The following is an 18,579-nucleotide window of genomic DNA, read 5'->3' as shown; positions in this document are numbered from 1 at the left end:
TTTAAGAAATACCTATACTTTTATTCAACCTATTGTGCATGGTAATTTTATATATTTTATTACTTTCTATATATTTATTTTGTCTATTTTAATACCCTTCTCCACATCATAAATTATACTAAGTATTGGCTTCTTTTTTCCTTTTAAATTACAATTTTAATTTATGAACTTTTAAGTTTACATCTATTTTGATCTATAAATTTTTTAAAATGTCGAATAACTAGGTATGACTAGAGTTTCAATTTTGTGTCAAATGGGTCACTGACTTATTCAAAAATTTCAAAAATTGATCTATTAGACACGACACTTGTTAAAGCCTAGAAAAAATTAGACAAACAAAAATTAGGTCCACTCACATTTTTTAAAGTTTACCGATCAAATTCAAATAAACACACAAAACCTAGAAGTTCATACACTAAACTTACCATTTAACATTTTTAGTAAAAATATTAGATGGTCTTAAATATGGTGCATTGTTACTTATTTGTTTGTATATTTATAACATAAGAGTTGTTTTTAGACAGCAATTATGAAACAGGAGAGATTGATCAGATATAATTTTAATTGATATCTTCTTCATTAAGTTGATTATACTCAAATTGACTACATAAGATTAAATCTCCTTTTAATTATGTTAATTGTTTAAAAACTTTGGTCCTTATATTATATAATAAAGAATAAAAAGAATTGAGAGTGGCACTTTATCTTTCTCTATCTAGTTGAAGCAACTAGATCAGTTGGATGGGAATGGGTCAATTTAAATTTGCACCATATATGTAACTTTACCCCAATTATATCAACAAGAAAAATCACTTTTTGTGTATCTTTTCTTTGCAGGCCAAATTGCAAGTAAAAGTGCTTCGCCAAGGACAGTACTGTTCCTGGGGACCTCATTTTTCACCCTACATTTTCTTAATCTTAACACCTTCAACACAATTCTGTCAAAAATATTTAAAATAATAACTCATAGATTTGTACAAAACCTTTACACAAAAGAAAAAAATAATAATCTTGGCAGAAAAAGAAAAAAGACTTATTATAAAAATATTGTTCTTAAAAAAAAAAAAAATTAAAATACATACCATTCAAAACTCTCTAGGAAAAGCATGTTCTTTTTCCTAAATAGTTTCAAAACTACTCTTTTTTACTAAGATCATAAAATATAAGAGTTTCCTTCGTTAAGGTTAATATAACTTCAAATTGAATATCTTAAATAAAATTTAACAACTGGATTAGGGTTCTTATACATTACCATAACAAAATTTCTTACATAAAGGTGGTATTTAATACGGAGAAAATCTAATTCTACACATGACAAATAAAACGAGCCTACTTTATTTGACCCTATGAAATTGAAAGGTTTAATTTATGTATTATTCCAATGGAATCAAGATATATACCAAACAAAGTCATAAGAAAAAAAAGAATTGGAGGACTTTACACATCCGTTTTCTGTTGTAATTTCCACATCCTTATCCAAATATCCAAAGCTAATTAAAAGCTTATTACTTTCTAAAAACACTCATCCTTCAAATATATGGCCACCAACTAATTAATTATTTAATGAAATGAAAAATAAATAAATAATAAAAACGTTTGTTTTTGTATTGTAATTGTAAAAAGCATCCATTTCCAACCATCTTTTTATCTATTAAAATTAAAATTTGACCCATTTGCATGAATCCCACTTTCTTTGCCTTATTCTACCTTTTGGTTAATTTAATTAAATTTTAATTCTTTGCTCATCAAATCATTAATTATGCTCTTCTTAGTTCAATGACTGCATCATCTTAATTTGTTTTTAATCCCTATTAGTCCTACTAAATAACTTAATTAATGAGTGTAGCGTATCGTATGATCTTAATTAATTAAATCCTTCTTTTGTCCTTAATTTACGTGTACAAAAAGATGGCTTCTTTTGTTCCAATAGTGGCCTCTCCTTTGTCCATAATTTTATATGCATTATCCCTCAATTACTATTTTAATTTTGCTTTACCTTGGACCAAATTGGTATTTTGGATTCAAACTTGGGAGATTAACCAAACCGTTAACTTAGTTGGTGTCTTTTGAAATGATAAATCATCGATTTATTCAAAAAAATTAAGTTTATGAACGTGATAAATTTAATATTATTGTATGAACACTCGAACTATATATATGTATATATACATAAATAATTATAATGTACATATACCAAATTTCATGTGTAATATAGAAATAGTTATTTTGATGTCACAATTAAGATATATGTATCACTTTCATAAATATCAAAGGATCTCAAGTCCCTCTCTCCACTATTCCTTTTCCATGTGATGGCCATGCACATCATGACAACAACTCAATAAATTTAAAATGTAATCAAACATTAAAGGAAGTCAACTATAGTCATGAGGTGCACTATGATTTTAATAATCAAATATTACACAATCTCTCTTCTTTATGGAGATTGAATCATTTCCACAAATTTATGTAAATAAATATATATGCTTTTGTTTAGTTTTTAAGATACTGTCTCTCTTTGTATCTTCCAAAACAAGATTTTTGTTCTCTTTTTTCCTCCTCTGATCAAAGCTTTCTTTTTTTAAAAAAAAAAAAAAGAAAAGAAGAAATAGCTAGACAACCAAGAAGTGTCATTACATAATACTACATTATGTCCAATTTGTAAAAATAATAAAAATATTAGGAGGGAAAATGAAATCCAATCAAGACAAAGAAGGTGAAATTATATGATGTAATTGATGAAGACTTATCTTTTACTAAAATTGATAAAGTTTTTTTTTTTTTTTTAATAATAGTGAAAATTTTGTATTGGGTTTATTTACATCAATTAAAATAAAGAATGAGAGATTTGGTAGGCATAGGGTAGGGCATTTGTTCAATTGCTTGTAGATGAAGAAAGGGAGGCTTTTATTGGCCCATTGATGATGGGAGAGTTGGAAAGAGACAATCCTCACTCCAACCAAAACACATTCTCAAAAGAAAGTTTTTAAAATTATTAAAAAGAAAATCTTCAAATTTCCCATTTATATATAGTACCCATTATTACACCCAAATCCCAACCCACATTCCCAATGCAAATCTTGTACACAAAAACATTCCCACAAAAGCTTTTCAAAACATACCAACATTTTCTTAACTCTCTCTTTCTCTCATTGCCATGATCCAATTTTTTCTTCTATTTTCCCTCACATTCTCAGGTATATATACACATATGGAGATCAATATATATATAATCTTCAAGTCTTTCTTTTCATTTGTGTAATAATTTTTTTTTTTTTTATTTTTTTTATTTTTACAGGAATTGAATCTTTAGGTATTAATTATGGGCAAGTTGGTGATAATTTGCCACCACCTGATAAAGTTCTTGAGTTATTAACATCTCTTAAGATCTCAAAAGTAAGAATTTACGACACAAATCCTCAAATATTAGCCACATTTGCCAACTCCAAGACAGAGCTAATTGTAACCATAGAAAATGAGATGTTAAGCCAACTCATGGATCCTCAACAAGCACTCCAATGGGTAGCAACCCACATCAAACCCTACTTTCCTGCCGCTCGCATCACCGGAATTGCCGTCGGGAACGAGATATTCACCGGAAACGACACGGTCCTAATGTCGAACCTCGTCCCGGCAATGATCAACATTCATAGTGCTTTGGCTCAGTTAGGGTTGGGCTCATACATTCATGTCTCAACTCCAACATCATTGGCTGTTCTTGAGAATTCTTTCCCTCCTTCAGCTGGTAGCTTCAAATCCCAATTCTCAACTTACATTACACAATTTTTACAATTCTTATCAAGCACAAAAGCACCTTTTTGGATCAATGCATACCCATATTTTGCATACAAAGATAACCCTAATAAAATATCTTTGGATTATGCTCTATTAAATCCAATGTCTTACATGGTTGATCCTTCCACTAAGCTAAAATATGACAATATGTTATATGCTCAAGTAGATGCAGTGATTTTTGCTATGGCAAGATTAGGGTTTGATGGGATTGAAGTTAGGGTTTCAGAGACAGGATGGCCATCAAAAGGAGATTTTGATGAAATTGGAGCAACAGCTGAAAATGCAGCCATTTATAATAGGAATTTGTTGAGAAGACAATTGGCTAATGAAGGAACTCCTTTAAGGCCAAATATGAGACTTGAAGTTTACCTTTTTGCCCTTTTTAATGAAGATATGAAGCCTGGACCAACCTCTGAAAGAAACTATGGTCTTTATCAACCTGATGGAACTATGGCTTATAATGTGGGCCTTGCTGCCTTGTTGAGTTCTTCTTCAACCTCTTCTGCTTCTATCTCCCTATCTTCTTCCGCCACCAAGGTAATTATTAAAATCACTTTTGTCACGTTTTAAATCATGTCAAAACGTAATTTTACATGTTTATATGCATTTTTTTAGTACTAAAATTGATTTCGAAGGAATAAAAGCTCTTTCCAAGTGATTTTGACCATTTCAGAATCACTCTAAAAAATATACTAAGTTTCTTTGATGTTCTTTCCATTCAACATTTGACATGCATCATAAATGATTCATTAATAAATTAATCTCATCTCTCATGTCAAACAATAACATTTCATTGTACTAAAAATTTTTCAAGGAAGCATGCATTTTCGAGTTATGATTATGAACATGGTTCGCATTTTTTACGATAGATTGAAAAAAAAAGGGGAAAAAAAAAGTAAACAACTTTTTCTTTTGTAATATGGTCATAAAAAAATTTCTAACTTTATTGTTTTTTTTTCTTTTTAACAGACAATATCAATGGAATATAAAAGCTTAGTGTATTCGATGTTCGTGTATTTGCTGATCAGCTTGGAGATTATTCTGACGAGAAGTCCATTTTAGAAGAGTTGATTTAAATTAAATGGGTGTGGTGAAGGGTTTTCTCAAAAGACTTAATTAATTTGGACGTTAAAATCAAATTAAACCCTTTGATTATTGAAGCAAATCAAAACCCATCAACCATTTGATTAACTTTAGTGTATTAGTGTTGATAATAATTTGATGTAAAATAAAAAAAAAAATATTTGGCCTTCATTTGATTCTTCATTAGACATAAATTAAATTGTTCCATCATTGTATAGCTCTCTCTACTCTCTATCTCATGTACTTAAAACCAAAAAAGGCCTTGTAATTGATCCATGCAATTTATTTTATGTTATATTATATTCAAATTCTCTCTATTTTTCTATATTTAATTATCTGGCAGAAAACTAATTTAGTAATATTCCAACCTTGTTTTGCTCATATCTTTTGTCGTAAAGAAATAATAAATAAATATGGAAAAAGATAAGAAAGGAAATGTCCTCTTTCTTCTCTACTACGTGGAATCCACATGGTTCCTCTATCAAATTCAAAAGTCACTTACTTTTCCTTCCTCTTTCTTTAAATTAAAAAAGATATANTATATATATATATACATTCAATAATAAATTATCAAAACTTCGTTTAATAACCCTTCGTTATATTTTTAATAATAGATGAATGCAAATTTAAAATGTCACTCGAAAAAATTCTCTCATATATTATAACATGACGATAAGGTCATTGTTGATTATGTTTAGTATATCTAACATTAAATAATTTCTCGAGATGAAAAATGTATAGACTATAAGCATTAAATCAATAAACAAATAAAAACACCTAAAGTGTAAAGTTAAAAACTTTGTTTGAATTTGGTCACTTTTTATTATCCTGAGCAGACAAATGGTCGGCCAACGCTTTATTCCTTTGCGCAAACCCTAACCGTCACCAAAGCTACATTTTGGGCATCTTTTTCTTCTCTTTGCAAATATATTTATTAAAAAAATAAAAACACACCTTTAATTACTGATTGGACCCCAAAAAAAAAAAAAAACTCAAATAAAAAATAAAGCCATTTTTTATTTTTTACCACCACGAAAAGATGCCCAATAAAGATATTATTGTTTTCATTTTCTCTCTTGAATCACAACGTTGTGTTTTCATATAATAGAATTCGAACCTTTTTTTCCCCTTTTTGCTCATGAAAAAACAATTGTCTACTTCATTTTTAAAAAAAATAATTTTATTTTTTAAAAAAAACCTTATGAGAGACTTTTTTTTTTTTTTTTGGGTTCTGATGAATCATCCTAGTGGATTACTCCGTCAGATTTGGGGGGTCCCATTTTTAACACAAATCAGCATGTGCTTCTGTACGTTTTAGAGAGAAGAAATAGTGAGTGCCAAATACAGTCATTGCCATTACAAAATATGACCTTTTGGTCCTCTATATTAGGCTGTGTCATATTGTGACCATCATTTTAGTACTCTGTTGATTAATATAATATAAGACTATAATGTTACAATCCACTTAAATTTTTGGCCCAAAGAATTAATCCAATTTTCTCCAAAATTAGAAGAATGAACTCGGATAAATCTTGAAGAAAACAGTCTCGTTATTACTTCTTTAACCTTAAATTGGTATGCATTCATGTATATGTTTCTCACATACATGCGTAAAAATATCCTCTTTTCAAGAAAAAAAAGAAAAAAAAATATTGTGTTGAAATTTTTGTAATATCTTCAAACTTTCCTTTGTTCTTTATAATAGACTATTTTTTGAGTTTTTGACTAGTTTTCGAGTTGTCGAGTAAGCGTGAGTGTTAGGAATGAATTTTAGAATAATATCTATATCTATACCATATAGTATTGAGGCTATGATTTTAAATTTTTTGGTTGAATGATGATTTGACAAGGTTTTAAATACTTTTTCTCCTATTAAAAAGACTTTAGATTCAAGATTGGTAGAATCTACCTACTTTCTCTCCCCTACTTTTTTTTTTAACTCATTTCATTATTTTGAACAAGATAACGAAAAGGAGAGATTATGCATTTTTACATAAATCTTAAAAGTTTCTTCCCTTCAACATAATCATGCTAGAGGGAAAGTAACAAATTAATTTTGCTTTGTCGGAGTGAGCTCAGCCTAGAGATAATTAACTTGGACTATTTGGAGATTTCATCCCCATTCTTATAATTATTATTGTACTAAACAAAATATTTTTTGCTTTGTTTTCAATTCACCACTATGCATGTATGTGACACTAATAATAGTTAAAGTTAGAGATGGATATATATGATGATGCTGTTGAGAAACTAATTAAAATAACAATTGTAGCAAAATTAAAATTCTTAAATAAATGAAAAGAGAAAATAGGGTTAGTGAGAGAAAAGTGATGCTTTTAAAATATAGGACTATGTTTCAATTTAAGGAGATGTGACATAGAATATGTACCACAAATCTTTTTGGTAGATTTTTTTTCCTTTGGTGGGAGGGATTTGCCTCCATAATTTAGAAACATAAAATATTGTCACTAAACTAAAACTAGCAAAACGGCCGACATGAGCATAGTAATTAATTAGCATGAATTTATACGGAAAATTTTCCTATTATGGTAATATGGAAAATTTTTAATACTACTTACATTTGTTGTTTGTCATGATAGCATCAATCAAGAACGTAGAATCTACAAATTAATTAATAATAAATCAATACATCATTTAATGGCGTATCAAATTATGAATGAGAGTAGTAGATACTACAATAATACTAGAAATTTTCTCAATTTGTAATATAATCTCAAGGTCTGACATTCTAATTCATCCACTACATATATTATATAGGAAAATCCAATATTCAATATTATATATATACATAAAAGTTAACCTTCTTTGGTAACAATATCTTATTAGTCTCTAGGTTTGGGGTCTAATTTCTATTTGGTCCTTATGTTTCAAAAGACCATTTAGTCCCTAAGTTTCAAAATATTTTTATTTTATCCTTAACTATTGAATTTTATTTGAATTTAGTCCATAGATTTCAACATTAACATTTTTAGCCTCAATTTTCACTAAATACTAATTTTTTGTCTTCAATGTTAATTGTATGTTAATAAATTCAAAATAATTAAATGAATTATAATTAATTAAATTTCACTAGTTTTCATCAATTTTAAAATTAAATTTAAAATTTTACTTCATAATTATTTTATACTAATTAATAGATATTGAGGTCAATGTTTGAAAGTGAGTACTTGATGGGAAAATGAGATTAAAAATGTAAAATCTTCAAATCTATGGACCAAATTCAAACAAAACTAAAATGTCAAAGGTAAAATTACAACATTTTGAAACCTAATGACTAAATTGAAACAAATTCAAAATTTAAAGACTAAATGCATAACATTTTGAAATTTAATGACCAAATAGTAACTAGGCCTCGACCTAGAGATCAAAAAGGTTTTTTTTTTCCTTAATTTTTTAATGTATATATATAATATTAAATATTGGATTTTTCCAATATGATGATGCTTTCAGCAGCATAAATCATGATTAGACCTTGCTTTCTTCTTTAATTATGCCTGTAATCAGCATAATTAGATGGATATAAAGTAACATTATCTTTCACAAAATGAAGCTTGTAACCTAATCCTCATAGAACAATACTTTTTACTAAGTTTAATGTATAGTGTTTAACGCTGCTCATTCTTCCCTAAAAAAGTGAAAACCCATTCTTGATCACCTATTTCATTTCTTTGATTACTTGAAATTAAAAAATATACTTTTTAAATATATTTCCAATAGAAGTTTTAACATTTTATTTCACTTGCAGAACCTATCACTTAAACTTAAAAGTAAATGAGTTCATATTATGTAATAATTTTTAGAAGTTTAAATTGTAAATTTGATCTAGAAAGTTAGAATATAATCCTGCGGTTTTAAAAATCAGAATTTAGTTCCTTTAGTTTGACAAAATCTCACAAATAGTCCTTATGATTTGTTAAAAACCTTAGTCTCTACTATACGAACTATTTATAAGAATTTTATCAAACCATAAGAACTAAATTCTAGTTATAAACTATAGAGACTAAATTCTAATTTTATCTAAACTATAGGGGGCAAATTTGTAAATTATCTTTTTAAAAGATATCTAAATAGTTACAGTACTTTTTAATCAGTATTAACAAATTGATTTCACTTTAACATCATAAATCATGTCAACACAATCTTAGTCAAACTTCCAAATCACCTTCCACCTGGTTCCAAACAAAAATATTTCCAAATTAGAGCTGATGTCCAAAAGCAGCCTTAAATCAGAACACACTCATACCTGGAAATGAAGAAACATCCCATTTTCTCTTATAGTCACGGCAGCAACATCATGAAGATGACAGAAATAGACAACTTCTTTGTACTTAAGAAACTTACATTTGTCATCAGAATCCTCATCTTTCTATCTTATTGTTATTACTAAGACATGTTCATATGATAATGCTACTTCCTCATACAGAGCTTTTATCAATCAATAATAGCCAATAGGTGTGTATCAAATCTCATATTTATCCACAATAGTGTTACTTTTCACATCAGTTCTGCATTTGGATTTCAAGAATCAGATATCAAGAATAATTTCATCAATTAAAAAAAAAAGTTCATAACAAATCTCACATCCACTAATACTAAGTTCTGAGTAAATTTGTTCTCATTTCTCTAATATATGAACAAATCAATGATAACAAGACCTCGAAATGAGCACAGAATTTTATAGAGCCAAATGTTGATGACACACTAATCTTCTGGGGTACCAGTAAGTTATAAATTATTATGTTCGAACACAATTCAATGCTTTTTCTTGCAGTACAACACCCAAACTAGCATACACGTACGAGAAGGCTGCTGAGAGGGATAAGTGGGGGCACTTGTGTACCTTCAGTGCCGTAATTGACTTCCATAGTCGGCATTGAATTTTTCATAACGGGGAGCATCCAAATGAGCTGATGGCCGTGTGTTTCGTAAGGCAATCTCTATGTCGGAGGCTGTGATTGGTCCAATTTTAGGCAACTCTACGGTCATAAGAGTTATTACGTTAGATCTGTTTGCAGGATGGTACAGAAAAGAGAAAGACTGACCATCCATATGTTCAAGACCATGATGCTTAAATGTATTTCATTAAATTTTTAATTTCTAGATTACAGTCTACAGATCTAATCTTCCTTGTGGATACTGACAATATCAAGGTTACTATATAATAGAAGGCAATTTTTGAGAGAATAGATACTTTGAGAGGGGGGAGGGGGGGGAGGGAAAGATGCGTTTAAAAAGTTCCTTACCTTCTTCAGGCACTACTCCCTGTTGATCTTCGGGTAGCCCTTTTTGCTGTTCCTCGAGTTGGGCCATTAGGCGCCGTAGTGGCTGCATAGCAGCCTCTTTGCACACTAATCTAATATCAGAACCTGAATAGCCTTCTGTTCTTTCCATCAATATATCGTAAGGAAGTTCCTCATTTCCGGGTTGAGGAGGAAGAAGTTCTTCAAACATAGCTCTTCTAGCTTCTGGTTCTGGCAGAGGCACAAGTATCTATTTTACCATGGTCAAAGGAGAATCACTTGGAGATATTATAGTTCAAATGTGGTTAAAAACTTGAAACTCATCAAGCTATCATGCTTATGGAAGTTTTAAGTAAGTAAAACAAAAAAACAAAAAAAACCAAAAAACAAAAACTGAAAGTTACTGCAAATTGAATATTGTAGCAGTTTCTGAATCAAATTCCTTTTATTCAAGTTACTGATTTTTCCCCCTCAACTCAAACACCTTTAACCAAATTAGAGAATATTGAAACACGCATGAAATGAGGAAATACGATTTATGGTTATGTTCATTATGAACATATATGCAATTTTTTAGTTTCAAGAGAACACAGATTATCTCATTGTTTCTTTCAGGGGTAAAAATCCTCGTTATTCAAGTTCTCTGATAGGAGAGTAGCCATAAAATGACATAAAACTATGAGGAATCTGATATAGTTGGCAGTAGGCAGAATTAACGACTTTTTTGGGGATGTGACTCAAGAAGCAGTTCGCAATCTACTGACCACCGTTCTAATTATTCTATCAAAACAAAAACTACAATAGTAAGAGGATACTCTCTTTTCTAAACGACGAAGCATGGCTGCATCCAGTTCCCAGGGAAGATTTGTCGCGGCCAAAACAAAGACTAGTTCATCTGTCTGCATCAACCCATCCATCTGCAATCTAATCCAACAATCAATATTTGATAGGCCACAATTAGATAGAAAAGACTCTAACGTGATTTCTTAACAGGTCAAACACACAGATTTCTTCAATAAGATGGCTGGAATTTTGATAGGCATTGGGAAACAATTATATGAGATGCCACAGAATTCCAATACTGTTCAGTGTTCATTAACAATGTCAAAAAAAAAAGGTAGCTACAGAGTTGACTTGAGATAATTTAAGTAATATTTATTTTAATAAATAACAAAACAGCTAAATTATAGTTCCTGGGCAAGAACTAAAACATGTGAAGGGTTCAGATAGAAGCAAGTGAACTCTCTTTGGATGAAGTATAACGATGGGGGCTACTATATAGAAGAACTGGGTGTTATAATATTCAATTGAACAAAGATAGAACCTGAATGAGCAACTCTGTCTTCAGACGCCTACTAGCTTCATGTTCACTGCGTCCTTCACCACGATGACTAATAATTGCATCAATTTCATCCAGAAATATAGTAGATGGTGCATGATGCCTAGCAAGCTCAAATAAGACCTTGATAGATTTCTCCGAGTCACCTATTAAAGAATGGAAGCAGAGAAATTTTAAAAGACAAAGCAAATGTTACGAAAGAAGATCATCAGATCTATTTTAGAAATCAATAGCAGAGTAATGAAGTGAGATGACACCACTCCTAAAAGAGAATGATGCTGGACCATTAGTGAGATTTTGGTTTCATCATTTAAGTTATTTAGTAATTTCCACTCCCCAATATTTTTACATTGTGACGTCATATTAAAAAATGGCACAAACATAGTTTAAATTGACGATGGCAAATTGCTACATAACATGCTTTCGTAAATAATGAAATATAGCTACAACCTGGAGAACAAAAACTCATATCACTACGTAAAAGGAAACTGTAACATCAGTTATCAACTTCAAAAATCTAAAACGTTATTGCATTGGATGTCAACATGGGTGAAAACAACTCCCTTGCATCCAAGACTGATTGGAGCCAGAAGGATGTTCTATTTAGGCATACATAAAATTGGAGATAAACCAAAGTAATCAAGTACACCAGAAAAAGAAAATCATTCTTACTATGAAAAAGGTGGCAAGGATGATGTATTTTTTTGGAGTTTACATTCAAACTATATCATTAATCTAACTTTGATATTTACTTGTAAATCTACTTGGTCTTGAATTTCCATGTTCATGGAATTTAATTCTGTAGATTATTTTCCTGACACCACCATCTTTAATAGTCAGGAAATGTAAGATTTTATACATGATATCCGGTGGCCCAAAAAAGGATTTTTTTTTTCCTGACCAACAGTCTTTTACTTTTATGTAAAACTCAAAAGTTGAATATTATATTCTTGAATAATATAAACTTTAAAGAAGGCTTTCTCCCTAAAATTTGAATGTTGAATTACCTAAGCATCAAATGACATAACATCTTTAGATCGTTGGCTCATAACCTCAAGTCTTTCACCATCTTGATCAATATCTCACAAGTGGAAAACCGTATCCTATGTCACTTCTTGCCATTTGAACTTAATATTTGTCCAAATATTGCGGGTGAATTTAGTCACCTACGCATCAAATGTCTAATGTGGATTTTGTGTAATATGAGCTAGTATAGAAAAATATGGTGTCGACTGGTGATTAACTAAGTGAAACTTTAATTTAATACATGAGATCCCCATTAGTTTAACGCTGACACAATATTGAACAGGTCATGCACAATAGGCAGAGTACATGGAAAATAACCAGACAAATGATGCTGATTTCAAGAGATCGAATTTGGGCAAAAATTAACAATGTATTGAAACTCTAAATCAAATCTTCTACAATATTAATCGAAAAAGGGAAATTAGTACTTTAGTTTTATAGCATTAGGGTTTCAATATTTTACCCCTGTAGTGTTAAAAAATTCCTTCTGGCCGCTACAATGGCTGATCTTTATTTCCCATGACTCAAGTAGAGTATTGATATTTTAAACACATAAAAGGACATTTTGTTTACTTAACCCAAAAAACAAACATTCAAAAAGAAAAAGATCAAGTGTTTCAAAATTTTTGTTACAGTTTCATATGTTTGACTGGACAAATTGAGAAGGAACAAAACATAAACAAACGCTCTTCGTAGATGTAATCATACCTCGCCACTTGCTCACTACAGATGAAGCTGAAATATTGAAAAATGTTGTCTTGCACTCTGTTGCAACAGCTTTTGCAAGCATGGTCTGAATAATTAACATGAAAGGTTATCTAAATAAGGAAAAGTAGACCACAAAACCTTCAAGCTAAATTATCAATATAAGAAAACTCCAAAATGATCAGGTGACCAAAAACAAAAATCTGAAAAGTGACAGACCGGAATACACTCTCTCAATTTTCTCAATCATCCGGTTGGAAGTGCCTTTACAAGAAATATCCAATAAGTTAACTTGAAATATCCAATACTCGGGTGCTAGTGCCTTCACTTATTACAAGAAATATCTAATAAGTGTCTCTTATCCAAAAAAATCTAATAAGTGACAGATTGTACAAACTCTCAAGTTTCTCAATCATCTAGATATAAAGAGGAAGGGTGTGCTAGATGCTATAGCAGAATTCCTGAAAAACGAATTTACAAGCTAGTTCGCAAAGCTTGTAAAATAATGATACATAATAACATGGATTTCTGCTAGGCAATAATTTAACTTTATGGACAGTTATTTGAGTTTTAAGGGAATCCGTAAAGCAACAAAGAGACTGAAGCATCATCTCAATTGTATTGACTATGACTACAGCCAAATGTTAAGACTTAGCTTTTAAAACAAAAGATTGTAGCTCGAACCTACATACCTTTCCCGTTCCAGGGGGGCCAAAGAGGAGGATGCCTTTCCATGGAGATAGGAGACCCCGAAAATAACTACAAATGAGATATGAGGGTTAAATAATGGTTCACAAGAAGATTCTAGTACAAATGCAATACAGGATTTTTTTTTTAAAAAAAAAAAAGAGGGGGGGGGGGGGGGGGGGGGCGCTCCGGAAGGTTGTATTGTAAACTTGCAATCAGAAATTCCATACGAAGGCCTTTGTATGGTTGAATGTCACAACTCAACCAAGAGCTTTATATCAACCATCAATCGAGCAGTAAATAGAAAAACCTAATTTCATATTATCCTGACAACAGTTAGTTAAATCTATATCATTGTTAGGTCATGGGATAAATTTTGAATAGAAATTGACACGGGTTGGCAGACAAAATTAGCATTCAGAAATTTTGATTTGGAGGTGGTAGGTTTGAATATTCTTCTAGGAGCTGTTTGTTGGCATGTAATTCAGATGCTCAGCACCCTAGGATGCTTGGAAACTGTATACTTAACAGTCACATTCTTGGATGGTTTCTTATTATATGAATTTAATCCAATGTAGTTTAGTTTAGTATATATATTTTTCGAATTGAAACTTAAAAAAAGTTGTGTGAAATTTATCTTCAATACTAATCCAACTAGTATTTGAATTATATATAAGTTTTTTTAGTACAACAAATGCTTCTTCTCTTGTACAACAAAAGTGAGGTTGAGGATATGAACCTCCAACCCCATGCAAAGGAATAGATGTCCATAACTGCAGAGCTACTATCAAATAGTCTATAATAAACTAATGAAAAAACTCACTTGGGATATTTTATTGGCATGACCACTGCTTCCTTAAGTAAGCGTTTGGCATGTTCTAACCCTTTGATGCTTTCCCACTTAATATCCGGATTTCCGCGTATTATATCCCTGAATAAGGCAGTATAGGACAGTCAGGATGCCTGAAAAAATTGTTGATAAAATGATAATGAATTTGCTAAGAGACCCATATGATTTCAATCAATAAAGATAACCTCAGTTGATGTACAGAACTTTGTCAGTTACCTAGAAATGCTTTCAGCTAAGTTGCGCATTTCTGCAGATTCTAATGGAGGAAGCAAAGGCTTCTGTCTGACAAGGTGAAAAATAAAAATAATAAGCATGATTAGGTACGTTACTAAATCACAGGAAATCACTGATCCTTAAAACAAAAACTCATTTGAATTCAAATATGCAAATTTGATTTAATTCTGGTGAATGAGCATTCACTCAAACAAGACTGAAGATCGATGCCATGAGCAGTTAACTTTCTGTTGGCACTGTTGTCTACTGTGTAGTTGATTGCTTCTAAGTATTTCCCAAGGAACAGAGGAACCCTGAAGAGCCACTAAGTACAATATATTATATGCCTCGTGACTTTTTATCATTGTTTCACATTACAGTGCAACTGGATATTGTGAACCTCATAACTCATACGCACCTAATTGCAAGTTGCATACAGCTTTTATTCAGGAGAGCACAGATGATGAAATTTTGTTTTCAAATAGTAATAGTTTTTTCATAATTTGTGTACTAACTAGAGGCATCAAGCAGCTGCTGCTGATAATCAAGTTCAAAAGCATTGGTAAGTAGAAACTCTACCATAAAAAGTCACATAACTGACATTTAATACCACTCGAGAATGAGCATCTTTCCTTCAGAGCATGGCACACAGTCAGGCAGATGTTTCCTTTTCTTCCAGATTTCATGTAAAAGCACCAAATCTAAAGAGAGTTATGAAACCTAAAAATATGTGCATAAATCCATCTACAAATTTCTTTTGTATCATCTTGACGAAAAAGCATGCTCTATGGTTTCCATTGCTAAGAATATGTCAGGCAACATTATCAAAGTGTCAGAGTCATTAGATGTCGGTCTAGGTCTATTTTGTCTACTGCCAGGTCCAACTAAACTACTGCGTTTTCCATAGTTAAAAGAAGCATATAATTGTCAACAGCAATAGATAGAGACAACATACATAATCACCGTCTTACGGTTGGACACAGCACCAGGTGCAGAACTTGAGCCATTCTGCTACAAAACAATTAGCAAGAACAATTTGATGGAGTCATCAGCAGTTTACCAAAGAGATGCGTCCGAAATCAGTCAACTATTGTCACAATTTTAAAATCAGATGCATTACCTGCAATCGAAACTGCTCGTAGATGGCCAATTCAGGCCCATGCGCAGTTCCATTTGCCGGTATACCGAAAGCAGTCTCGTTTTTCAAAGCCGCATCGGAGGCCTCACCATTCCGGGACTTCGACTCCTTCTTTCTCCCAAATGTGGAATCATAGAACCTCTTGAAATCCTACAAACAGATAACAAGCAGAAGAAGGTTGAATATTAACAAAATTATACAAGCGTTGGCGAAAATCCATAATCTACTCCAATCAAAAAAGAAGAAGGAAGTAAACTACAATGCAGCCGTGACACGACATGCCTAGCAGAAACCGATTAGAAACTGATCGGAAGTTGAATTAAAATAGATGAGGAAATTAGGAAGGTAGAACAACTTGGAGAATACAATTTCGTCAACCAACACACAGGACCAGTCCTGAATAAAAAATTAAGTAAAGTACAGCTCCTACAACATCTGGATCCTCACAAGAAAACAAAAACAGTTGAAGAGGAAAGTAAGGAGTGCCTGGAACGTCCAACGAGTTGCAGCAGGATCGTCCTCGGCGGCCATTGCTGCAATTGAATCGGAGGAGGTGAAAGAGGAGAGATTCGAATGCTGCAACAATGGAAGAACAGTCTCTCCCCCTCAATTCAACCTCTCGATTTTTCACAGTTTGCAGAGTAAATTGGAGTTGGAGTAAGCAAAGAAAAAAAAAAAAAAAAGGACTTCCAGCTGTCAATAGTCAACACAGAAAGAACTTTTCGCCTTTCTGCCTTAAACGTGTGTTTAATCATGTACGAGTTCTTTTCTTTCCTTTTGTAAGTAATTAATTATGTGGTAGTTTGTCTTAAAATAATAATAATTTGGTAGTTAGTAACAACTCAGCGTCAATCGCCACCACCCTATGGTTCAGGAGGTCGGCGGCATACATATATCGACCATATTTCAATTTGTAGCTTAACTTCACGTTTCACTGGTGAAATCTAATCCATTTAAGTCTAATTAATTAGATTTTAGTCATGTTTACTAATTCATAATAAAATTTGATATAAACATAATTCAATTACATTGACAGATCTATTGTAATGAATCTCAATCGCAAATATAATTAGATCGTTTTTTATTACATTTACCTAAAATTAAGAATTTTGTCAAATTTACTGTTACTGTTATAGTTATCTTTATCTATCTCTGAGAGTCAATCCGTAGTGGTAATGATAGCAGTAAATGTGTCAAAATTCATAGTTTTTTTTCTCTAAAATAGCAATAATAATGGTAATCATAACCATAACCATAATCATTACGTTAACGGTAATGATACGACGTAATGTTCAAACACAGTTCAATTGATCACCTCACGCTCGTCATTCAAATTACATTACTTGATTACGGATTTTTAACTGGGACCCATGTGATGTACGAATGCGGAACACCGGTAAACACTAACAACCATTTTTAAAAAATAAAATAAAAAATAAAAAGTCCCACTTTCCAAATTACCTTTCATTTATTGTGACACACCTTCCCTGATCGTGGTCTTATTTTTGTTTATCTGTGTTCCGTAATTCTAATGAACTATGAGGCTTGCCTCAAAATTTGTAAACAAATCGCGCAATCTGATTGAGGAACGGATGATGCTCAATTTTATTGTATCTGAAAATTATGTTAGACCCACTACCTTTACCGTTGTCGTTACAGATACTGTTATTGTAACAATATGAGAATTATAAATTTGTCACATTTACATTTGCTTCATAATCTTAAGTAGACATGATCAAAAGCAATTCAATTATATTTGCAATTGAGACCCATTATGATTTATCCGTAAATGAAATCCTATACGACTATACATATTTTCGTTATAGATTGGTAAACATGACTTTATTTCAATTTCATCCAATTCAATTCTAAACTTAAATAAAAATGAGTTGTCAAAGCGAGCTTAGTTTAACCGTAATTGGCATAGTCTTTTTCCCTGATTGAAGGTTCAATTTTTCATCTTTACCATTGTCGTACTAAAAAAATTGACAATTTTTTTCATCGGTCTAATCTTCGCTAATGTATCCATAAATTATTAATAAAAAACAAAATTTTATAAACTCGTCGATTTTAATAAAATAAAGTTTTCTAAAATAACAAATTAAAATTGACCAAATAACTTTTTTCATAGTTCGAAATGTAAGAATAGAATTTCCAATGGTTTGTTGGATTAGGTTATTTTAATAAGTTTGTTTCGGTATGAATTTAATTTTATTTTCCATTTTTATTTACTAGTGGTGAATTCATTAGGCATCTATTGTAGTCTTCCATCTATAAAAAACTAGGATGGACATATGCTTCTAATTGTGTAGATAATCGATATTAGATACGGATACATCTAGATACGTGGTAAATACGTGTTTGATACGTGATTTGAAGTATCTGATTATTTTTATTTTTATTTTTAATTTTTAGATACGCGTATCTGCTTCCAGATATGTAAATGAGATACGTGAGTCAAATTTTTATTTCAGATTTAAGG

The 18,579-nt window shown here is 31.2% G+C and overlaps 2 protein-coding genes across 6 annotated transcripts; one reads left to right on the top strand and one right to left on the bottom strand.

Moving 5' to 3' along the window:
* Positions 1-3,060: 3,060 nt before the first annotated feature.
* LOC120074091 (glucan endo-1,3-beta-glucosidase 11-like) lies at positions 3,061-5,176 on the top strand. 2 transcript variants are annotated; one of them, XM_039027085.1, is made up of 4 exons: positions 3,061-3,197; positions 3,299-3,745; positions 3,962-4,332; positions 4,765-5,176. In XM_039027085.1, exons 1-4 carry the CDS (start codon positions 3,158-3,160, stop codon positions 4,855-4,857), a joined length of 951 nt encoding a protein of 316 aa, XP_038883013.1. In that variant the 5' UTR covers positions 3,061-3,157; the 3' UTR covers positions 4,858-5,176. The 2 variants fall into 2 exon arrangements, with proteins under 2 accessions (XP_038883013.1, XP_038883012.1); XM_039027084.1 differs by having other exon boundaries at positions 3,299-4,332.
* Positions 5,177-9,486: 4,310 nt separating this feature from the next.
* On the bottom strand, positions 9,487-16,782 carry LOC120074635 (katanin p60 ATPase-containing subunit A-like 2). Of its 4 annotated transcripts, none has more exons than XM_039027815.1 (11): positions 16,545-16,782; positions 16,080-16,247; positions 15,915-15,970; positions 14,963-15,028; positions 14,720-14,827; positions 13,902-13,968; positions 13,213-13,297; positions 11,464-11,624; positions 10,955-11,056; positions 10,143-10,389; positions 9,487-9,875 (listed from the first exon to the last, which is right to left on the bottom strand). In XM_039027815.1, exons 1-11 carry the CDS (start codon positions 16,626-16,628, stop codon positions 9,742-9,744), a joined length of 1,278 nt encoding a protein of 425 aa, XP_038883743.1. In that variant the 5' UTR covers positions 16,629-16,782; the 3' UTR covers positions 9,487-9,741. The 4 variants fall into 4 exon arrangements, with proteins under 4 accessions (XP_038883743.1, XP_038883745.1, XP_038883746.1 ...); XM_039027817.1 differs by having other exon boundaries at positions 15,915-15,967; positions 16,545-16,778; XM_039027818.1 differs by having other exon boundaries at positions 16,584-16,778.
* Positions 16,783-18,579: the final 1,797 nt, after the last annotated feature.

This window comes from Benincasa hispida, chromosome 3 (genome assembly GCF_009727055.1).
Source record: "Benincasa hispida cultivar B227 chromosome 3, ASM972705v1, whole genome shotgun sequence".
Lineage (NCBI taxonomy): Eukaryota > Viridiplantae > Streptophyta > Magnoliopsida > Cucurbitales > Cucurbitaceae > Benincasa > Benincasa hispida.
Note: the sequence above shows the minus strand (reverse complement) of the source record. Positions and strands in the feature narration are given on the sequence as shown.